This window comes from Folsomia candida, unplaced genomic scaffold, assembly GCF_002217175.1.
Source record: "Folsomia candida strain VU population unplaced genomic scaffold, ASM221717v1 Fcan01_Sc004, whole genome shotgun sequence".
Classification (NCBI taxonomy): Eukaryota; Metazoa; Arthropoda; class Collembola; order Entomobryomorpha; family Isotomidae; genus Folsomia; species Folsomia candida.
Window position 1 is genome coordinate 8,388,691 of NW_019091196.1, and position 22,772 is coordinate 8,411,462.

At 38.7% G+C, this 22,772-nt stretch overlaps 4 protein-coding genes across 7 annotated transcripts; 2 read left to right on the top strand and 2 right to left on the bottom strand.

Annotated features, from left to right (window-relative positions):
- Positions 1–2,794: 2,794 nt before the first annotated feature.
- On the bottom strand, positions 2,795–6,604 carry LOC110848490 (lysosome membrane protein 2). The gene is made up of 9 exons (XM_022095720.2): positions 5,593–6,604; positions 5,051–5,208; positions 4,838–4,985; positions 4,636–4,756; positions 4,470–4,555; positions 3,990–4,389; positions 3,812–3,927; positions 3,605–3,730; positions 2,795–3,529 (listed from the first exon to the last, which is right to left on the bottom strand). The coding sequence occupies exons 1-9, from the start codon at positions 5,707–5,709 to the stop codon at positions 3,230–3,232; spliced, it is 1,572 nt and encodes a 523-aa protein (XP_021951412.1). The 5' UTR covers positions 5,710–6,604; the 3' UTR covers positions 2,795–3,229.
- Positions 6,605–7,185: 581 nt separating this feature from the next.
- On the top strand, positions 7,186–9,273 carry LOC118435340. Its single transcript, XM_035851293.1, has 3 exons — positions 7,186–8,736; positions 8,819–8,921; positions 8,995–9,273. Exons 1-3 carry the CDS (start codon positions 7,199–7,201, stop codon positions 9,154–9,156), a joined length of 1,803 nt encoding a protein of 600 aa, XP_035707186.1. The 5' UTR covers positions 7,186–7,198; the 3' UTR covers positions 9,157–9,273.
- Positions 9,274–10,163: 890 nt separating this feature from the next.
- LOC110849568 (mitochondrial chaperone BCS1) lies at positions 10,164–12,452 on the top strand. The gene is made up of 3 exons (XM_022097001.2): positions 10,164–10,861; positions 10,982–12,071; positions 12,153–12,452. The coding sequence occupies exons 1-3, from the start codon at positions 10,724–10,726 to the stop codon at positions 12,350–12,352; spliced, it is 1,428 nt and encodes a 475-aa protein (XP_021952693.1). The 5' UTR covers positions 10,164–10,723; the 3' UTR covers positions 12,353–12,452.
- On the bottom strand, positions 12,444–21,890 carry LOC110849567 (esterase E4). Of its 4 annotated transcripts, XR_004834625.1 has the most exons (15): positions 21,727–21,890; positions 21,443–21,531; positions 21,066–21,358; positions 15,279–15,467; positions 14,971–15,210; positions 14,814–14,901; positions 14,684–14,749; positions 14,564–14,609; positions 14,390–14,472; positions 14,039–14,292; positions 13,682–13,961; positions 13,499–13,611; positions 13,288–13,430; positions 13,030–13,148; positions 12,444–12,961 (listed from the first exon to the last, which is right to left on the bottom strand). XR_004834625.1 is itself a non-coding variant. In XM_035850854.1 (12 exons), the coding sequence occupies exons 2-12, from the start codon at positions 18,614–18,616 to the stop codon at positions 16,044–16,046; spliced, it is 1,896 nt and encodes a 631-aa protein (XP_035706747.1). In that variant the 5' UTR covers positions 18,617–18,681; positions 21,066–21,204; the 3' UTR covers positions 15,994–16,043. The 4 variants fall into 4 exon arrangements, 2 of the variants coding, with proteins under 2 accessions (XP_035706747.1, XP_021952688.1); XR_004834624.1 differs by having other exon boundaries at positions 21,443–21,890; XM_035850854.1 differs by lacking the exons at positions 12,444–12,961; positions 13,030–13,148; positions 13,288–13,430; ... (9 more) ...; positions 21,443–21,531; positions 21,727–21,890 and adding exons at positions 15,994–16,188; positions 16,247–16,518; positions 16,587–16,693; ... (6 more) ...; positions 18,039–18,296; positions 18,356–18,681 and having other exon boundaries at positions 21,066–21,204.
- Between the last annotated feature and the right edge of the window lie 882 nt (positions 21,891–22,772).

The window sequence follows — 22,772 nt, forward strand, 5'->3', positions numbered from 1 at the left end:
TAATTTACACATTGCATTAATACCTAACCGATTTAATTTGAAACTCCAACTGTCCCAACTGATTGAGCACAAATATTCCATTCTTACCTGTGCGAGGTTCTATACTTCTCTTGGTCAGTCGAGCATACCATCTTTCCAACACGAAACCCAGGGATGAGATGGCCAACCCGAACAATAGGGCGTAAAATGGGATCTTGAGATTTTCCAAATTGAACGGTTTGAGATAACCAAGCGACATTATCGACTCCTCAAACTCTTTGAGTCCCAAGTAAAGCTCAGAGTTCTTATCGGTCTGGGCGAGATTTTGTTTCCCAATAAGCTTGAAATAATCATACCCTTCGTCCGTCCACTGGAATTAACCAATCAGTCAATTTAGCCATTAGGATATGCATGTAGGTACATACATTAATAAGAGATAATAAGTGCCTTGGTGTAGATCCCTGTCTCATAAAGGACCGCCGTAATCGGTGTTATTGCATCCACAATGATGGAATCTTTAAGAAATCCGACCGACATGCTGACCGGAAGTGCCGGCTCGGTTGAATACACGAGCGGCTCAATTCTCGTTTTTAGGCTCAGTGAGCTCCACACCACGGCCGTGATAATCGGGGTCCACGCAACACATGCCATTTTCTTCAAGAGGAAAGCATTCGCCGCACAATTCACCGTGTCAGGATTGTAGCCCAACTTTTTCTTGATCACTTTAATCGTAGGATTTTCACTGAATTCGAAAAATTGAGCCTCTGCGACACCCAAATTGTTCAGAACCACGCGATACTCTGGATCCGACGCGAGTGCGGAGAAAGTTGTCGGAACGGATGGAATGGTGGGGACGCTAAGAAATGAGGCTAAATTTGACCTGTACCCCGTCCCAGTCGTGATTGTCGCAATCATCCAAAGACCAACGACAAGGCGGACATTTTTCGGTACTTTAGACAAAGCTTGCTCTAACGCGACAGAATATGGCGTCGTTATTGCCATGAAAGCGGCGTCTCTAACGGTCCATTTGTGACTCGACTTGCTCCACGTTTTGACGAGGAGGAGTACAAACACAGTGATGGAGATAATTACGTAAATTCCAATGGTGGCGAACCATACTTCTCGTTGAAAAGGTTGAATAAAGCTTTCCGAGTTGGACTCCATCTTTGCCCGACCCGTGACGAAGACAAGTTTCGCAAAGTCGAGGGGCGAAGCAAAGTCGACGAAGTGGAACCATCCTTGGACATGGCCGAGGAGAATGGCTAGATCAAAATTCCTCTCGGTGTAATATAGATTGGCCGCCATCCCGGTCCAAGTTCCGTTTGGAAGGTATGAACCATATCCTTGACCAACGGGAGCGTCAATTTCGAAAGAAAAGTTGAATTTGAGTGAGGCTTCGAGAAAGATGCGATAGTTGGACCCGTCATGTTGCACGCCTTGAGGTGAGGACTCGTCAGAGATGCGATAGAGCCAGGTTGGAAGGAGACAACCACTAATTTTCAAATGGCGTCCTCTTAAATTACGACCCATGAGAGGTCTGACGGCCAATATTTGGAACAAATCTTGTCCATGGGGTAGAAACGCTGACTCCATTTGTCCTCTGGGATTATACACGATGGGATCGATGAGAAGTTGGACTGATGTGGGGTCATCATCACTCAATAATTGTGGGGTGACTACTAATCCAATCTTGTCTTTGAGACCTCGAATAACCTCGGTCCGGAATAGAATCTGGAGAGATGGTTCAGCCCCTACGAAAATAAAACGATCCCTCCTACGGTTTCCGTTATCATGGATAAACTTTTCCATTTCTGGAGGGGTGTTGAGCACGGCGAGAAATATAAATGAGGTCAGATGAGTGTGCACTTTTCGTATAGTTTTGCCAAAATTGCCAATTATGAGGGGAAGGTAGCTTGCGGGGTAGCCTTCCAAATCAGGGAGCACGTTTTCCAAGGAGTCGTCAGTGACCAGATTTTCCGGAGTTTGATTGGATGCGGCATGACCATTGTAAAAGAACATTGTTTTTGGGAGAAAGTTGTGCTGTGGGATTTGATTTTCTATAAGGGCAGAAGTTGTGGAGATGAGACGTTGAGCAGCAAGTGTTGAGAAGGTTTGGATGAGAATAATGATGACGGAATGAGGATGGTTTCTGAAAAACATTTTGGCTTTGAAATTTGAGTTGGTGATAAATTAAAATGAATTGAAGAGATAAGTCGTAATGACTTTTGTGTTTGAGAATTCATAGGCGTCGGTTCGTTCTATTTATGGAGAAAGCATGTTTGCACAAAAATTCATTAACCACACTGACAACATATTGATTATGTAGTTAGTTACTGATGTCGATTATCTTAATGATACTCGTTGCACTTTAAGTATTGCTTTCTCCAGCGTGGGTTACATTTCAGGAGAAATTTCGTCCCCGGAGACTTTGCTTGTGATGAGGAATCGATTGATAGTTGTGGCAGTCAGGATAATCTCGAGGGATTTCTAATGTTGATGTGCGTCGCATTTACTTACCCTGATGGCATCAATATGCGGATGGGTATATATCACACTTTGGATAATTGGTGTATCAGGGACGATTGGTAAGTAATGTCGATTAGTTTAATGGCACGTGCAGCATGGTAATTCGGTATCAATTCCGATTCACGAGGATTAAAATAATTGTTTTATGTTTGAACGAAAATGTCAATTGTAATGGGCTGAATGTGTTCCCTGGACTGTCAATTCCAGTCATACAGTACAAAACGTTTAGTGATAAGTGATGTATGCATGTATGAAATGTGGGAATACAAAATCAACAAAAATTTTCATGTATGTAATAATTAACTACATTTTATTAGATTTATGGTTGTCTACTTAAGCTTGGCGAAGCAAAATAAAACTGTAAAGTTTACAAAATAGTCCTCCTAGACCGTTTCACAACATTTTTATCTACTTAATCGCATTGCCGAGCGTAGATACAGTCGATTTATATTTACATAAATCAGTCAGAAAATTGGATAACATTGGCTGGAATTTCGATAATCTTAAATACTAACGTGTACAAGTTTGTAATATTCTAAAATCATTCAAACTTATACACTATCACAGTTTCTGATTCAATAACAGTCTTCTACATGGTTTCATAAAATTTTACTTTGGAAGTACGCACATAATCATTAAGGCAATAGAGTTTTCTTTAGTTTGTTTCGTTGTGTATATAACATTTTCGGAGTAAAAAAAAACTTTGGAATGTATATTGACGTTCTTAAGTTAGAAATGGCCGAAGTGGGGCACTAATTTTGTCCTTGGATAATTCCTTCTCACTACGAATAATTCTTGTACCATTGTTTGCATTGAAAGAGATTCCGTCAACTTGTAACATTTTATCCGTACTTTCCGGGTCATGTCGTTCGGGTTTAGGTCGAGACACCCAACGAAGGCAGGCGGAAAAAATTAGCAAAAGACTAATGCCAAAGACGGCCCACTTTGTAATTTCTAGCGTTATCAGTGGAGTTATCAGTTGCGATTTCAATTGCTGAGCGAGTTCTTCATCTAATTCTGCCGTCTGCATATACATACATATATGACAAATCAAGTAAATTAGAATGAGTTGATATTGTGATTCAAATTATTTACTAACCTCATCTGCCCAAACGACAGGGAAAAACATATCTGGCATCTTTGATAAGGAACGGATGCTTCCCACCGGTTTCAAAATGATGTTGATTTGAATCCGTTTATGAGCATGGAGAACAATTCCGGTTGTCTAAATATGTAAATGCAAATCATTTACTCACAATTAGCATTAGAGTGAAAAAAATCTTCAAGAATTACAACTGCAACATACAGGTTCAATATCAACGATTGTTCCATGTTTCTCTCTATCTGGAATCAACCCAGATTTATTGTTGTACCCCTCAAATCCGTCCAGATAATGTGGCGTGGACATGGCCACCGGTGCCCCTAAATATTTCAAGCCATTCTTCATAAGGTTTTCATTAATACCAAGAATAATATAAATTTACCGTCTCGACAAGTCCCTAAATCAAGTGCTCCACCACGAATACAATCTTCCAGCTCATCTTCCAGACAATAACACTGATTGTCAACATTGGTTCGAGGGTCTTCCAACATTTCTTTCGGTGCTGTAAATCGGTACGCAGGAATCCCCAAGAAGGTCACCTCTTTTTGAAAAGTTAGGAATAATGAGCGACAAAGTTCAGCATTGAATATGCGAAGAACTCTTTTTTTCGTAACGAAAGGGGGAAATATCGAGCCATCAGTTCCGAGCAGTTCGTTACAATGGGACCCTTCCTTCCACCACGACAATTCCTTGTGACCTCTCCAAGATACTATTTTCCCAAAGTTTTCAACTGACGATAATCCAGCATCAGCTTCAAGGAAACCATCGTCTGTCCCATTTTTCTGAAATTTCAGGCACATCAAAGCATTATGAGAAAGCGGTATCATCGACTTCTACTTATTTTCAATATGATAAATTATACCCCATAAAATAATCCAAACGTGTTATTTGGCATCAACTCTTGGTCAAGAAATTCTGACAACTCTGCGACCATTGGCACATGCCATCCTAGAATCATGATAGTAACACATAGATTAGTTAAAATACTAATTACTGGAACATAATGTATGGAAAAGTACTAAACGTACCTTGAAATAATATTTCTCGTACCGTCTTCTTAATGAAAGGCGTTTGTTTGAACTTTACGATGTACGTGGTACCGATCGTGTTGAGGGGATACGTTAGCTCTGACACTTTTTGAGCCATAGCCTTAAGCAAGTAAGTAATATAATTTTACTATTATGACTGGACATTGAATCGTAAAATGGTCATAAAGCCAGACGAGCATACCACATAAGGAATATTTAAAATAGTCAATTCATCATTTTCGCTGAGACCTTCGGATCGCTCAGGATCGAAAAAATACGTTACTCTCTCCTTGTACTTGACAATTCCTTCCGCAATATTTTCTTGCAATTCAATCTTCTCTCGTAATTCTCTGTAAATTAATTTGTTTAGTATTTTCGTCTGTTTTACCGATTAGTTTGACTTTAAAGTACCCACCTGAAAACATAAGGCCCCTTTTCGAGTAATTTTGGATCTTGGCCCTTTGCAACATCTTCAGGATTTGTGACGTGGAACAGGTACACCTTAAAGTAGATGGGAATGGGGACGTTTACCCACTTTTCGAACACCTCGGTGCCGTTTCGCAACTTGACTTGCTATACAACGAGATGAAAATCATTAATTTAATTAGCACGAAATTTATAACACTCAACAAACACTGAAGAGATGACTGAACTTTTTATTTATGCTCCTACGATGATAAATAATTCTCACAACTATAGTTTCACGCAGTTAAATCAATAAAAATTTGCATAATATTTTGCATTACAATAAAGTTTTGACTAATATAAACAGTTCGGTGTTCGGTTCAACGTATCGTAAAAATGCAATGCATGAGCAAAAAGCACTTGATAATTATATGCAGACTTGTTTTCCTCAATTGCCAATTGTGAAAATTGTTCTTGAACCGAATAATGATAACTTAATGGAAATTTCCTCATTTCATTTTCCACTTTAAATTTAAATTGTTAAAAACTTACGTCTCGAATCTGATCCTGGATAAACTTTGGGACGAGAACCCATCCAAAAAGAATCGTCGCCACGAGAAGCAACGCTCCAGTGGAAAATATGACGACGGGGTTGGGAATATGAGACATTTTACTTAATTGAGAAAATAATTCTACTCTTTTTTTAGCACAGATTACACTAAAAACTATACAATTTAATATTATTGTGGAAGTAAGACGATGTATGACTCAGAATCTCACGAGTTTTTCAAAGTTCCCGAGATGTGGTTTCCCACATTTTTTTCTGTTACCCGAATTTACCCGGATTGACGATTGGATGTGTTCAGATTGAATGTCAGTCTGATTATGTTACCGTTTGAAGTCAACTTTGATATTACGATAATATAAAACTGGGTAGATTTCAGAACGTGACGATGTTCGGTTGTTGCAGATTTTTCCAGTGAGAAAATTAAGGTTTTCTTTCTCAGCTCATGTTTTTATTAGTCGGTTATATTTCATGTATACTCATTCGTACATAATAACAAATATATTTGAACGGCTTTTAATGGTTATTGACATATGAGATAGATAAACTCTCACAAGCTAAACTGGATAATTGAGACGAGAATTGTATTATTTAATGTTTACGACAAATATCACGTTTATTTTCCCAACCCAAATGCATAACTCGACTTCCATGAAAAGGCACGAATGTTTTCTGCACATGCAAAAATTTTGTCTATCGTCACGATCGTCACGTATCAAGAATCCTCACAAATCACTTGTTGTAAACTATGTTTTTAACTCGTGAGTTTTGAAAACACTTGATAAATTAAATTAATCGAGTATTTTTTCGGGTTCCCTGAAAATAGTTGATTTCGATCTATTGCGACATTGGATCTCCCGAGAACCAAATACTAACATACAAATTGCTTGCAGATTTTGGCGAACCTTTTTTACGACCAACTCGGTCTAAGTTCCAAATCTAAATGAACCCAGCTGCAATTACTTACTACCCAGATCTCGAAGCTATGATATTACAATAGGCAGTAAAGGATGTGACGATTGTAAACTCATACATGAAATGATGCTAGTTTGTGTAATGGTTAATTCATAAGGTGTCCCAGCTCCCACTAACTATGTACAAACTAACATTGAACATTTGTATTCTGCACTTTTTTGCCACTAATCCTAACGAGGAATAAAAAGTGCGTGTATTTGATTTGTTCATTCGGTCGGTCTTTTGTAACAGTTTTAGGTGGCCTTGGCTCTTCTATCTATCTATAGCTGCATCTTCATGGTGATCACCAATTTGAATACAGCGATGGAAATGCAATGCAATATAATTAAACACACCTTGCATAACTTTGACATAAGAAATTGATCAAGCAATGATCAAGCAAGAATGATTGTTTAGTTTGAATTGGCGACAAAAAATGTAATACAAGAGGGTAACCTTTTCAAGCTATTTTTACGAGTATGCAGGTGTAATGCGACGTAATAGTAATCATGGTATCTTGGCATGCTTTTTGTAACTACTACCAATAAATAATAATATATTTCGCAATGAAATTCCCCTTGTCTAAGTCCCTGTCATGAATATTTATAAACAGGCATCCTTAATTTTTGTCCACAAAAAATGTATCCCATGTTGAAATCCACTACAATTGCTACCAATGAAGAATTGACGCTTTTCCCACGTTACAATACTACATCATCACAATCCGGAGGTCCAATTTCTACTCCAAGCAGTCGTCCACGATCGGCAATAGTAAAATCAAGGAATCCCAAAAATCCAACAACCACCAGGAAATCTTTGCAGCCAAAACAGAGCCAAAGCGCGTCCAAGATCCGTGTGACCACTTCACCGTCGCCCTTGTTGGACGCGGTCAGCACTAATGAGACTATCACCAGCACTGGAAACTCGTCAAAATTTCATGATAAGCCACGGAATAAGACTGCAGGAACTACTAAAAATGAGTCGTCTGAAGTTGCTGTTGCTGCCAGTACGGAACCACACCTGGAAATGATACACATGGCAAAACCGAAACATAAACCCAACGAGTCTGTCAAGTCACAAAGAAAAATTGATCCACCTAAAAATAAGCTCATTATTCCACCAAATGCTTCCGAATATGCGAAAAATGCTGCAAGTACTGTGGGAATTTCAACCGCAACCAGTATGAAAACACAAATAGTTCTCGCCCCCAGGTTTCAAGCGGACAATTTTGTAGCCACACAATCAAAGCTCTGCGCCAAAGAATCTCCTCCTGGAACAAACCAACGAGAAGTTTGGAGCAGACCAAGTGAAAGTCTCACCCGATCAAAGATTCAACAAAATGATGATGACGATCAAGATTCTTCTTCTCGAATCATGGTCAGAATGCCGGAAGGTATGTTTCCCCCAGAGAAGGCACGCTGGGTTCAGCTAGCATTAGAAAAGTTGGCAACAAACGGAACAATTACCCGAAAACAGATGAATACGCCTGCATTTCAAAGAAAAATTGGAATCCTTTTTGATCAGTCTGTTGGCAGGAGAAGTTTTAAAGTGGGGTCGCAAGTTAACAAAATTGTTCACCAACAAAGTGGCCGTGGTTCAGTATCAAAGAAAGTCCCACCTCAAACCCCAACGACAAGTCCAGTCCGATCTTCAAAGCGTACTTCCGCCAGCAGCAAGAAAACCACGCCGCACTCTGAAAAAAATCTGACCCCAAGAACACTGACGCCCAGGTCACCTCGATATGTTTCTGGACAACCTGCAGACGAGAAACCTCCGCTTGAAGTACAGAAGAAGGTTTCCGACATTCTTCTCCACATGCTGCTCAAGGGCATGATGGTTGAGAACGGCATTACAAAAAGTGTGGATGCTCATCAAGACGAGATCACTGCAGATTTTATGACCCCCGAAAAAAAGAAGAGTATCAGTACAAACACCGAGAACGATGATGACGACATTGACGACTGGGCTTGGATGATGTCAAGAGAAACTTCCAAACTTAAGAGGGGAAAAAGTACGAATGGGAACATTTCGGATCTCACAACGCCATGGATTTCACGCTCGAACGTTGACCCCATCCAAGACATCAAGAACTGTTTCATTTTCCAAGGAAAAGTTTGCCCTATGGAAGCTTCGCAAAAACCGATCAATACTTTTGCCCCACTTTCAGAGTCGAGAAGGTAAATATGTAACTCATTTGAATATTTACTTTAGAGCTACTAATGCGCTCAAAATAAATTCCAAATATTAAATTATTTACAGACGGATTGATCCATTTGTTACTGGATACTTTCGAAGAATGGCTGATATCCGTGGCTTCCAACCAGAAGAGATCACCATCAAATACTGCAAGACCAAAATCTTTGTAATGCAATGTTTAATGTTTTTCATCCAATCGTTAATTAGACAATACATTAAAATACCATAATAATTGGCAGATTGAAGGGAAACAATCCGCATCTGAGGATCGAAATTATCGCATAATCCGAGAAATAATTGCATTGCCTCGAGGCCTGGGAATAAGTGATTTGAAAGTAATGAGAGGAAGAAACAATGGGCGGCTGGTTTTTGAAGAACAGGAACACATTTCAGTTGCATGAAAAGAAATTACTTGCTGGACAAAGCAAAAGAAAAACAACTTTGAAGTTATTATGCAATGTCAGTATGTTCTCATGTTTGTACGCATTCCAAAAAGGTATGAATTGGATTAAAAGCTTAATTTGTTCAGTAAATTTAATCGTGTGTTGTTGTCATTGTATGTAAATTTGTTGCTTAATGCAATTAATCTAGGATCTACGACGCTACAGATCGACAAGGACAATAATGAACTAATAATTACATGTAGATAATATATACATTCATGTAGTTGACTGCGATTAATGAGCAATTGATCAGGATTTACTACGAATCTAAATAGTCATCGTATTTGTTCATGATTTTTTTGCTACGACTAGATTAAGATGTCTATATTTATTTATAATTATGTTTTGTGTATGTACATACGAGTATGTTTTATTCTGCAATTTTTTCCATGCAAGAATATGCCTTCCTATGAATCGTGTCTCAACTTATGTCCCCTTGTCAAACTCCGAGTACATTTTCATGTGTGTCTGTCTCTGTCCACATTTCTGGACACTAAAAAATTCATGGGTCGACACTTCGATAGTGGCATTTACACACTGGTGCCAAACCCAAAGCTGAATTGAATTGTTTGTTTGGCTAACACGTGATAGCAAACCACAAAACTGCTTATCCAATCCATCGATAATCGATCTATTTAATGACCTACATAGTTTTTTAAATAAATTTGTCTACATCCGTTAGACGACACTTACTTAGCTCCTGCTCACTACGAACTATGTAAAAGTTGCTCAGGAGGTGTTATCAGAACATGGAAAAATAATCAATTAATCGATAGTATTTATAACACCCACGTTGCGTGTGAGACATGAAATTCTGTCTGAAAGTGAGATGCGTACAGAATTTGTTTAACAGCGAAAGCGACCATTTTATTTATTACCATTAACTTCCGAGCCGAGACAAAGCTTATTACACAAATAAGACTTATCTAGTAGCATATTTTGCCATTTCTCGGATGCACTTAAACCAGTGCATATCTACGACAAGATAAGTACAACTTGTACAAGGTGTGTCATTCTACTTTGTCATAGTTAAACCCAGTTGTGTGGCTCATTGTAAGTTTTGCAGTCTACTCAAAACCACGTAAGGAGTGAGTAACATCAGAGTCACTACTGTGCAATTTTTTTGCGAATCGTTGGCAGACTTGCAATCTAAAAACGTTTCGGTAATACGTAGAATTGGGTTCGTTCATTCTGATATTGTTGTTTCTGCTTGCGTAGTTTGTTAGTTGAACGTATGTACATACATATTACTTTATTACATGCAATTTATCATGACTTGTTAGCCGGTTGCATGTTACCTGCTTAACATCTATGTGAAAATGACTCATTTCCCTGCATGAATTTGGGTGTGTGTATCTTGCAGGACAATGAAAAGTCTTATTAACTCTGACATTTAAAAAACGAATAATAATCCTGACGTTTTTCAGCTACATAAATATTGGGATATTTTCCGTCTAAAGTTTAGTCGAGGTTTGGGATTTGAGAGAGCAAGACGATCCTATTCCGCTGACCGTTTGAAGAAATCATGGCGTCCGGTAGTGGCGGATATTTGCTGGAGAATCTCTTCTTTCTCGGCACTGCACTTGGGACCATTTTAATCGTAGGGTGGATCTTGCTGAGAATTATTTCTGGATTCTTCCGGCGGTGCAATGACTCTCTCATGGTTAGAAAACTTTCGAAATTTTAGTTATTTTCGTGTAATTCAATGTTCCAATTTTCAATAATTTGCTTCTCAATTTATGAAAAGATGGAAGTCATAATAATTTATCTGCAAATTTTCCAGGCTGAAATTCGACTCGCTGCCACCATGCGTCACACTTATTACCACAATGACGACAAATTATATCAAGCCCTCCTCAAAGTCTTGGAACCTTATATGGGGGACGACTTTAAAAATCGGAGCGTTACCCTTTCCAGTAAACAACTTCAAAACGGGAAGGAAGACTACGAATTCATTTCCCCACCCGGCTTTGGAATTCATTACATTCAGTACAAATCCCACTGGGTCAGGATTGAGCGGAGACAGCAACCCGAACTAGTCTGCGACAAGGTCCCCTTCGAGTTCATCACCTTGTCCACGTACAAATGGAACAAACACCTGCTCTACGAACTTCTCACCGAGGCGAAGGAAAGTCAGAGGGATCACGACGAGAAGAAAACCGCCTTCTACTGCATTTCTTGCAGTGACTGGAACTCCTTCGGACAGCCGAAACGAAGGCGTCTCCTCGACTCCGTCATCACTGCGGGACGTGTGAAGGAAATGCTGTTGAAGGATGTCAATGAGTTTCTAGACTCTGAAGATTGGTACATGGATCGAGGAATCCCGTACAGACGCGGTTATCTTCTCCATGGGCCACCCGGCACTGGAAAGAGCAGTCTTATCAGAGCCATTGCTGGTGAAATTGGATACGACATCTGCATCCTGTCCCTCTCTGCGAAGGATCTCACGGACGATGAACTCAACCGGTTGATGAATTCTACTCCGGACAAGTGCATAATTCTTCTGGAGGATGTGGACGCAGCTTTCAAAAGTCGTGAAGGCGAGGACAACGGTAATGGAACGTCGCATTTGGCATATGAAGGAGCTGGAGCGTCAAAGGTCACGTTTCGCGGATTGCTGAATTCTCTCGATGGCGTGGCTTCAACCGAGGGCAGAATCTTGTTTATTACAACGAATCATATCAATAAATTGGACCCTGCTTTAATCCGACCGGGACGAGTTGATATTCGGATCCATGTAGATTACCCGACTGCAAATCAAATTACGAAAATGTTCAAGAGATTCTATCCCAAAGCGAGTGACGACTTGGCCGATACGTTTCTGCACGTTTTGATGGGAATGGACAAAAAGATCTCAATGGCTGCAATTCAAGGTAAAGGATTTCTAAAAGCGGTTTCAATTTCATGAATTTTCAGATAAAGCTAACTGACGCTATTTTATTTTTTTTCTTTAGGATTGTTTCTCATGTTCAAGAAAGATCCAGAGAACGCAATTCAGCATGCGGAAGAATGTTTGAATTATGAATATTTTGAGAGGAAGGATAACTTCACTGACACTATTGCTGAAGAACTGGATGAGGAGAAAGCAGTGGTCATCAATGGTGGTGGCGGTGAAGAAAAGCCGAAAAAGAAGAAAAATGTCAAAGCAAAATAAATGTTGCATACAAATATATTATGATCTCAATTTGGCGACAATGTAAATTTGAAATGTGTTATTGTCTGAATAAATGTTGTCTCGTGTGTAATTAAATAAATTCAAAATGACACTCATTTGTTTAATACGCACTCCAGTTAATGAAAAATAGTAGCAATTGCGAACAGAAAGATTACAAATTTGAAAGGTTTGGTATAATTTGCGAAACTGTCTCCTGACTCGGTGGTGCTACTTGGGGACGTTTCACCGGTATTTGTTGAGGTCGGATTAGTACTTGTACTTGTGTCTTGTGGTGGTTGCGTTGTGGCGTCTGAAGATCCGGACGTCGTAGTGGCATCTGACGACCCAGGTGTAGTTGTTGAATCTGAAGATCCTGGTGTCGTGGTTGGAGGAGTATCAGAACCAGACGGTGTTGAAATGATTGGTCTCAATGTTGGACCAGGCCACCACCCAGGTCGTTGATTATCTTTGATTTCAATCGAGTTATCAATCCAGCTATCTCTGCAGTTGTAGCCAATTTTATCTGATCCGTTGATAATGAGGTACGTGTGAGTGTGTGGGTCGTAGGGTGGAAATAAAATGTCAGATCCTTCTGGCCCGTTTGGATCTCTGACGAAAGATTAGTTCATCAATTATGATTTGCTAAACTATAACGCCGATTAGATGAAAATGCGTACCCGAATTCTGCAAAGTTGACCCAGTAGTCTACAAAACGCCTGCTGACGGCCAAATCAGGTGGCCAAACGACCAAAGGAAATGCTTGGAAAAGGTAGAAAATGCTGTCTATATGCCCAACCTACATAATAACTTACTGATGAAATTTTCAAGCGATATTTCGTAAAATATTCCACTTACTCCTGAAATAATCAAGTTAAAGAAAATATTTATCAATAACTTGTAAGTTAAAGGGGGAACTGTGATTCATGGTGAATGACTTACCTCCGGGAATCACATCTCCTCCGTCCACCGTCCAAAACCCATAATAATCAAACGCGAAATAATAGCTTTGCGGATTTACTTTCGAATGTAACTCCAGCAAATTGTAAGCACCAGCTTTAAATGCGATAACGGAATGGATCTGGAAAAATGGATTAGTAAACTAAATAAATACCAATTTATACAATTAAATAGTTTAAATTGACTCGCATCAATCATTCCGGGAATCATATCGGTGAAATTGTCCGAATTCATTGCGTCGGGTCCAAGATACGTGTGCGCCATGGAATGCAGCATTGCTCCTCCAGTGGTATCCTCCATTCCTAATTACGTTACAAATAAACCAATTATGCAAATTAGTGAAAATAACGAATTGTAACAGTTAAAACTAACCCAGCCCGTTTAACAGCAAAGGGAAAAACTCGTTCCTCAATTTCGTCATGTCGTCCAGCCATCCTTGTCGCAGGAGAAAGTCTTCGTACGTTCCTTCCATTACAAATGATCCATCATGCCGCGTAGCTCCAAGCATCACTGGAACATCTTTCTGTCTCCCTTGAAGAAACACTTGAAGTGGAGTTTCGTCCATAAAAATTGGTGTATTCGGTAATGGCGAGGTTTGCAGGGATGGTATTTTAGCGTCAAAGCCAAATTTTCCTTGCGCTGTTTCCTCACCCTATAAAACAAAATCTAGTGTCATTATCAGACCAAAATATTTTAGACGCTTAATTTCAAATCGTATGGTGTTGGGACCTCCCAGTTGTTCAGAGCTTGCATTAATTCGTCAATGGATTTCCCTCGCATGCATAACGCAATTTCCGTATTATCAGTTTGATTGCAGTTGGCATGTCTCGCCGTTCTCAAATAATTGCTGGCAGGATCTGTACACGTGGCCCATGCACTCACAGAACTTCCGGAAAGTCCGATGACTTTGTGGAATAGGTTGGAATCTCTGGTTAAAGGACTCGTGAGAAGGTGCGTGGCCATGACGGACCCAGCTGAGTGACCTTTAATTCAAGTAGTTGGAGAATATTAATGATTAATGATTAATGATTGTGGTCTGTTAAATAGTTGACACGGTTCAAGTAGTGTTTTGCATTTTACCAGATACGGTTACACTATCCTTGTCTCCTCCGAAGTGATGAATGTATTTTTGCGTCCATTCTAAAGCAGTGATCACATCGTACCTAATGCCACGATGGTGACAAATTGTAGTTCTCTTCGTCCCCGTGTAGATCTTAATGCAAATAAGATTGGAGCATTGTTAAAAATACTTACATTGCTGCATTTCCAGGCGCTTCGTCCACTCCAAGGTTTAAAGAACCTAAATATTACCAAAATATATACTACTACATATTTCCCTTATCCGGAAATAAGTCGTTAAAATGAATTAAGTACCCAAAAGTCCAAGTCTATAGTTTATTGTTACAACCACAACGTCTCTATTAATGAATCGATGTCCGCCTACAGAGTGCATAATAAAATGCATCATTTGGCGATTTATGTACCCCGATAAAATAAACCATACCAAATATTCCTCCCCAAATTGAATCAAAGGATCCTCCGTGGATGAAAAATAGTACGGGCAGCAGCGTCGTGTCCCCTGCACTTGGAATCTGCATGCAGAGATATCACAATTTATTACCTAACTCGAATTTTTAAATTGAAATTAAGAGATGCTCAACCTTTGGGGTATTCACGTTAATGACCAAACATTCCTCATCTCCCATCCATCTCGGACTGGCCTTAAATTGTTCTCGACTTTTCCTAGTGAGACTTTTCCTATAGGTCTGCATTACCTCGCCAAGATCACTCATATTCGTATTGGTCCGGTAGAAAATGTCTCGTTGAGGACAGGTAACTAGAAAGTTTACGGCAGGAAATGGCTTATCCGATGAAAGTGGGCCCGTCACCAGAGAAGATGGCTGCGTATCAAAAATTATTTATTTACGCCACAACTTATGGATATTAATTTGCATATGTATAACCTCACCCTAAACCGGTTATCGCCCGTATAAGATGCAGGATCTGCATAGGGGATGCCGGCAAACCAATAAAACCTTTTCCCATTGGGGGAAGTATAAGTGTAGGCTCCTTGTATTTCGCCCAAATCACCCGCATCAACTATGGCATCCGGTGGCAAAGTTGGCAAACTTGGCCAGGGAAACGAAGTTGACGATTCCTGACCGAATGCAAAAGTCGCCAAGAAAGTAAAACACACAATTGACAAAATTTTAGGCATCATTTTGAAAAATTATGGCCAAACCAGTACCACCACCACCACTACTACTGTCTGCGTGGGTTGGTATTGATTTCGATGTGCAGGAAAGAAATGACGAGCAAAGGTTAGATATGTAATCAGTGAAAGAGGAGTGACATATTGATTAGAAAGTATTTGATGTATGTAATAATCAATGTTTGATTTATAATTGACCAATTTAATAGATAAAATAGTTTAATTATACATATATGGAGCAATTGAGAACTTGACATTCATGTTCTTGGAAATGATGACAAGATTACATTGCATGTAATGAAATTCCAGACGAATTGTGTCTGAAAAGGGCCCGACTTTTTGATCATCATGTCCTTCAGCGTCTATCCATGTAGTTAGTTTTTTATGGTGTCTTTGTCGGGCAGTTATGCAATGTTAATTAGTTTATATGTTAGATTGTATTTATCACATTTAAAAGAAGCTTATTTAAAAATTTCGAATTCAAAAACACGGATTTTAATATCTTTTTTTAAACGATTTAATTTACATAAGTTCTAATGAATTATTGATCCAACTATCACGACACCACGTCCCAGCCGAATCGGTTGTATTGATGATCAGAAATTTGTGATCTGCAGCAGAATATTTGGGAAAAGGTGTGTCAGCGTCTCCTTGGCCGTTAGGATTCCTAGCATAATTTTACGATATTATAACACATTTACTACGTATTATCAACTAGAAATTACCCGAATGTCGCAAAATTGACCCAATAATCCACATATCTTTTTGTAACTTCAATATCTTCCTGTGAAAATAAGGGGAAGAGTTGAAACAGATACATCAAGTCGTCCACGTGTGCCACGCCTCCAGGAACGGGTGTCCCACTGTTAGCAGCTACTAGATACGTTGACCACATTCCTTGATAGTCAAACGCATAGTAATACGAGCTGGGATTCAATTTTGAGTGTTGTTCTACGAGCCCGAAACCCCCAGCTTTGAAGCCAAGAACGGTGTAAATCTACAAAATATTTAAATTGATCGTCATACATAATCATAAATATTTTGAATAATAATGTATCTACACACATCTAAAATGCCTGGAATCTGAGCATTAAAATCATTGGAATTCATAGCCTCGCCGACATAAGTGTGGATAAGTGAATGCAGTAATGCTCCAGTTGTGTCAACAAATCCTGATCGAAAAAATTCATAATTTGACATGCAATTTAGCAAAAACTTGTGACCATCATACCAAATCCATTAAGGAAAATTTTTAGAAAATCGTTCCTAATGAAGGTCTGATTAAGATGGAGTCCATTTGCGACGAGGTAATCAAAGTAGGTCCCATCAAAAACAAAGCTGCCGTCATGCCGAGTCACACCAATCATCAAAGGGACGTTTGCTTGCCTCTTATTTTTCAAGACATCACTGGGCGATTCCACAATGCATCTTGGGTGTGTTATGGTAGGACTTTGAAGTGATGGAACATAAGCGTCGTATCCCATTCTGGCTTCTAAATTCTCGGCGACCTGCACAATTACATAAATGGAAGCCATATATTTTCTGAAATTCGTGGATGTGAGTTGCATATTTAAGTATTTATGTCCATACTCCAAAATCTTTTTGAGCCTGAACGAGATCTCCAAGGGTGAGAGATTTAATGCAATCCGTTAACACTTGGAAATCAATGTCCTCTTCTGTGGGGGCATCGTCAATGATGTAATTGCATGAGGTAAATGTCGCGAAACGGATATGATCGTTCATCGGAGACATGTTAGTCGCCCAAATGCTGTAAGCACTTCCACTGTCGCCGATTGCCCTGTGAATTAGTCCTTGCGACATAGGACTCAAAAAGACGGTGGTTGCTAGTACACCTCCAGCACTTTGTCCTAAGGATACGATGATGTGGTGAAATGGTTAAAAAAAGAATACTATTGGATAAATTTTATAGTTTAAGTAAAAAATGTACCCGAAACGGTGACTCTGTTAGGGTCACCTCCGAAATGTTTAATGTAGGATTGAACCCATTGAAGCGCAGTTATGGCATCATATACCAAAGCATTTCCAGGTGCATCATCGACGCCAAGATTCAATGAGCCTTAAATTATAGAAAGGGTGAAGGCCGTTCTTTAAATTTATGTGGTTAGAGTAAATAATTACCTAAAATCCCCAATCTACAAAAAAATTAAGCAATTATAAATTCTAACTGCAAAATTGGAAGATATTTCAAAGTAATAATTTAATACCGATAGTTTAACGACACTAGTACCACATCGCGATTGAGCAGTCGATGTCCTCCAAAAACTGACCCCCAAAACTAAATAATACACATTTTCGTATGATTTATTAGATTTAGAAAACTGGAAAAAGTGAAGTTAAAAACCTGATTGAAACCACCTCCATGATAAAATACGATAACTGGGAGAAGGTCGCTGGGGTCAATTTCTGGGTCTCCAACTCGTTGAATCTATTATTAGTCAATACCAAAATATTAGTACTGAAGCTTTGCCAAACATTAAATTAATTTAATTGCCCTACGTTTGGAGTGCTGACAGTAACAACTAAACAGTCTTCTTGACCCATGAACCCATCGCCTTTTGCGGAAATAGGATCTTGGCGAATTTTTTGTTTTTGATGACTAGCAGCTCGAAGCATTTCTGTAAAGTTGTACTCTCTTCCAGACTCTTCGGGCGTGGGGAAATTTATCAATTTTGCTTGAGGACACCAAACCAACGACTTGTCGGCAATGAACACGCTGCTATCGTTAGTAAGCGGACCTCTATGCAGGGTCGAGGGCTGCAAAAAATATCGGTCACAGAATAACCTCATGTCTGACATGTGTAAATCGTATTCACCTTGAATCGGTTATCTTCAGTGTAAGAGGCCGGATCAGCGTACGGGATGCCGGTGTAGTAGTAATAATAGTCTCGATTGCCATATCGTGGCCGTGATAGTAGCGAGTACGACCCACGAATGTGCCCTAATTCTCCGGCATCCACGATCGTGTCATCGACTGGAGGGAAGAAGGTCGTCGATTGTCCGTGAACTTGGGAAAATATGACGAGGAACACCAATGTCGAGCACAATAACGAATTCACTACTAGTTTCGACATCATGGTGTAGATTAAATTCTTAGGAATTTAATGTGTTATCCCCGCACGAATGCACTGACAAAACTGAACTATTCAATTACAAACTTAATTTTCATGCATCCGTGTGCTTCAGATGAATTAATCAATATCTTATCAATAGTGGCTGATACGATGCAGGCAATGTCAGTGTCCACATAATAATTGAAGGAATGACAAATTGATAACGCATCAAATCTCAAAGGTAGGTTTCAGTTTCATACAAAGTTAAATGGTTTTATTTGATGGCATTAAAAGTGGTTTTACATTTTGTGTTTGGTTGCATTAAAAATTAACTTATCTGAATAAAATACATGAACCTGGGTACGATAAGTAACAATCAATATAAGTATAAGAACATGCACAATAAAGCATAATTTTGGCGTTATAGACGTGCATAGTTTCAATAAAAAAAGTAAAAGTTAATCCAATGTCAAGCTTGCGCGTGAAGCATCATCAACGTTAATCCCAACCACGTCGATGTTGTCCTGATTAAAATTCTGGTCCGAATTTCCAGATGCTGCGGCTCGCGTTTCCATTTCATGCCGAGCTAGATAGAAATTTGCCAAAGCCTGTGCCTGAAATATTGAGCAAATAAAATTTGTAGCTTAAATAATTAAAGCTTGGATTGGGATTTACACTTTGTAAATACCTGGCAGGCCAAATCAATGTTGCGGTAATACATTCTCTCCCCGAAATACAAGCGACGAGCTATAAAATAAAATAAAGATAATCGTGTCGTAATACAGAATTAATATACAAAAGTGTCCCTGGACCTTTACCTTGTTCAACAGCTTCGTTGCACATCATCACAACGTCCAAACTTGCCGTGCTGCAGTCGATATCCAAAAGAAAATCTCGTCTTTCCATCACTCTTTTCAAAAGTTGTTGCTGAGCTTCTTCCGATAACCCAGTTTTGACTGATGAGAGACTTGAAACCGCAGTATTATTGCCTGACACTAATGAAGCAATCCATTATAATTTAGTAATTTTATCCACAATAAAAGGTATTGTAACTATTCGATCTTTGGGTTACCTTTGCGTTTCGATGGGCCCTTGTTATTAGGCTTGGTGTTCCAAATTTTTCCCGTTTTCATCGATAAGTCCAGCGGAGTATCTGAATCCACGGTCAAGGACTCTACAGACATTGTATCTTCGTCATCGCTGTCATCATCATCATTACTGAACACCATTGGTGGCGGAGGTGGGACTGGAGTTGCCATTCTTCGATCCTTTTTCAGCGATAACGGCACCCTTCGCCGATAAGCTCTCTTCACCCGACCTTCTTTTACGGGCCTCACGGTCTTCGCAGGCTTCACAGTTTTCAAGGATCGTGGTTTCTTTTTCGGCTCAATCTTCCCACATGATTTCTGATGTGTTTTCCTCGATTGCCAGTAAAAGAAAGGTTTCCCGCAATGTTTGCAAGGATACTTTCCTATACAAATACAAATAAGAAATATTGTAATCTGTTGTTAAAAATAAACAGCTTTAAACTTCAACTTAAACAAATAATAGATAAAATAAAATAATATTCGAATAAACAAATGAAACAATTACCTTTCGAATCATGATCCGCTCGATGATGTTCCAACACGCCTTGTGGCGAGTCAAACCGTTTGAAACAGATGGGACACTCTTGATTTCGTTTGTCCAGCAATTCATTCTTCTTCTTGCCATGATCGTTCTTCAAATGATTGAAAAGTTGAGTTTTGTCATGATACTCAAATTTACATCCAGCCTCTTCACAAATCCAAACTGCATGACGGGAATGATGTTGGCGAAGTTGAGAATAGTAGACGAACGACTAAAATCAATTATTAAGTAGCTTCAGCTACTTTATGTGAAGACTTTGTCTGTCTGTCTGTCTGTCCGTCTGTCTGTCAGCAGGATATCAGGAGAACGGATCGAGATAATCGAAATCGGTTTTCGCCATCATACATAGGACCCCAGGGGGAGGATCCTATCAACTTTTGGGGGCAACCGGACCACACCCCCTTTGGCGACAGGGGGTGTGGTCGGGGCAAAATGAGATTTTTAGTGCAATTTAATCTATAGGTGAAATAGAGTAAAATTATGTGTTCCGGAGTTGTGCCACACCCCCTCGGCGCCAGGGGGTGTGGTTGGGGCAAAATGAGATTTTTAGTGCAATTTAATCTATAGGTGAAATAGAGTAAAATTATGTGTTCCGGAGTTGTGCCACACCCCCTCGTCGCCAGGGGGTGTGGTCGGGGCAAAATGAGATTTTTACAAAAAATTAATCTATAGGTGAAATAGAGTGAAATTAAGTGTTCCCGAGTTGTGGTGGGACCGTTTGGGGTGAAGTAGGTCTGAAGCTACTTCCGTATGCGCGTTTGCGACGGTTTATTTATATAATATTATGAATTTAAATTTAATTATTTAATACCAAATAAAAACACAAAATTATCACTTTTCTTACCTTTCCACAAGTTATACAAGCATGATTTCCCTTTGGCACTTTCGGATTTCGTTTAGTCCTTTGAAGATACAATTCATGATAATCAATATCGTCTTCTTCTGCAATTTCTTGTTTTATCTTGATCATGACGCGTTGACCTAACTCAAGATATCCATTATCTCCGTTAAGAGTAGAATTTTGAGACGGAAAATCTTGTCCCTCATTCCCAGAATCCGCTGAAGACAAATCTTGATACTTTGAATACAACTCTTTGTCTTTGGCTTTACGACTCATTCTACCTCGTAGATTACGGACTTTAAATGAAATGAAAATAACAAAAGTTAACTAAATAGAAAAAAAAATTGTACAAATCTAAAAAACCACAATTTTTTTTATACCGTTCCGATCTTTTTCCTGATTCAATTCCTGTAACGGAGTCAGCAACTTGCGCTGCTGGACTGATTTGCTCTTGGGCCAGGGCATTGTCCTGTGTTAAAATAGCAAATGTGGAAGAAGAAGAGGTCAAAAAATTGTGAATTTGGGACGAGTTAAAAAAAAGCTGAACTAAAGATTGCGTCAAAGCAACAAGAAGGGGAAAACTTGAGAAAAAAATAAAAACGAAAAACTAATGAAGTTGCTGCAAGTCTATACGAAAAAATTAAGAAATGATGAGATTCAGTACGTGAAGAAGACTGGACTGAGACTGAGCTGAGTAATGCAATGCAATGTCACTAATGTCAGGACTTGTATTTATTTTCACAAAATCTTGGAATGTTGTCCGTTAAAAAAAAAGAGCATGGAGAAGACATAGGAAAGAATCTGTGTAATACGCGTGTCTCATATTTAAGTACAATATGATTGGCTGACGTATTTAAATCATGTATTAACTCGACTACCTGTTAACGAATGACGATGTAAGATCCTATCATGGATGTATATGGATCCTATCCTATTTCCTATATATTTATTGTTGGCTTTTTGGCTGTTACTTATGGCGGAGCGATGCGATGTTGCTTTGTGTTTTTTTGGAGGGATTTTTTTTCTTCTAGATTTTAGTTTAATTAATATTTAATGTGTATTTTAAATAAGCATTTTACTTTTTTTATACGCTTAACTTACTTTATGTATAAGATTTTTATTGTTAGCGATGCTATTGCAAATTTTTGATGGAAATAAATGAATATTCAGAGTGGTAGAAAATTAGAATATGTATTATCTAAAATAAATTGGATGGCATTTTTAAATAATTTAAAAATATTTATATATTTTATTAAATCGGCTAATATAGTACTTTATTAACAATCGATATAGATTAAAATTGATATTAAGATGCGCGTATATTTTAGCAGAAATATTTATAATGGCGTTTAACTTTGTCCAAATTTTAATTATATTCATTCCTAACCCATTTTTGTAAAGGAGTTTTATAAAAATTTAGCAATTATAAAGTATTTATAGTATTGGAAAGGTAGTATCAAAACTTCATGTTCATGTATGAATTTTAGACATTCATTAAATAGACAAAAGATGAATTTCTGGAAATTAGGGACTATGACTATATATTTTCTATCATAATTTTAATTCGAAGTAATGAGAATAAAAATACATTTGGCTAATCCTCGGCACAATCTCGAACATCATACATACTCGTACCTCATGTCAACTAAATTTAGCTAATTCTTCTTACAATTAGTAGAAACCTTTCTACCATTTTTTGTCAAGCCAGGT

Excerpts from the sequence above, each read along its gene's own strand:
- LOC118435340 (XM_035851293.1), top strand. The coding sequence starts at position 7,199 with ATGTATCCCATGTTGAAATCCACTACAATTGCTACCAATGAAGAATTG. Across the intron at positions 8,737-8,818 it reads CCACTTTCAGAGTCGAGAAG|ACGGATTGATCCATTTGTTA; the intron begins GTAAATATGTAA and ends AATTATTTACAG. Across the intron at positions 8,922-8,994 it reads ACTGCAAGACCAAAATCTTT|ATTGAAGGGAAACAATCCGC; the intron begins GTAATGCAATGT and ends AATAATTGGCAG.
- LOC110849567 (XM_035850854.1), bottom strand. The coding sequence starts at position 18,616 with ATGATGTCGAAACTAGTAGTGAATTCGTTATTGTGCTCGACATTGGTG. Across the intron at positions 17,390-17,469 it reads TAACAGAGTCACCGTTTCGG|GACAAAGTGCTGGAGGTGTA; the intron begins GTACATTTTTTA and ends TCGTATCCTTAG. Across the intron at positions 16,519-16,586 it reads AGATTCCAGGCATTTTAGAT|ATTTACACCGTTCTTGGCTT; the intron begins GTGTGTAGATAC and ends AATATTTTGTAG.
- LOC110849568 (XM_022097001.2), top strand. The coding sequence starts at position 10,724 with ATGGCGTCCGGTAGTGGCGGATATTTGCTGGAGAATCTCTTCTTTCTC. Across the intron at positions 10,862-10,981 it reads GGTGCAATGACTCTCTCATG|GCTGAAATTCGACTCGCTGC; the intron begins GTTAGAAAACTT and ends CAAATTTTCCAG. Across the intron at positions 12,072-12,152 it reads CTCAATGGCTGCAATTCAAG|GATTGTTTCTCATGTTCAAG; the intron begins GTAAAGGATTTC and ends TTTTTTCTTTAG.
- LOC110848490 (XM_022095720.2), bottom strand. The coding sequence starts at position 5,709 with ATGTCTCATATTCCCAACCCCGTCGTCATATTTTCCACTGGAGCGTTG. Across the intron at positions 4,556-4,635 it reads ACGAGAAATATTATTTCAAG|GATGGCATGTGCCAATGGTC; the intron begins GTACGTTTAGTA and ends TCATGATTCTAG. Across the intron at positions 3,928-3,989 it reads TTTAGGGACTTGTCGAGACG|GGGCACCGGTGGCCATGTCC; the intron begins GTAAATTTATAT and ends TGAAATATTTAG.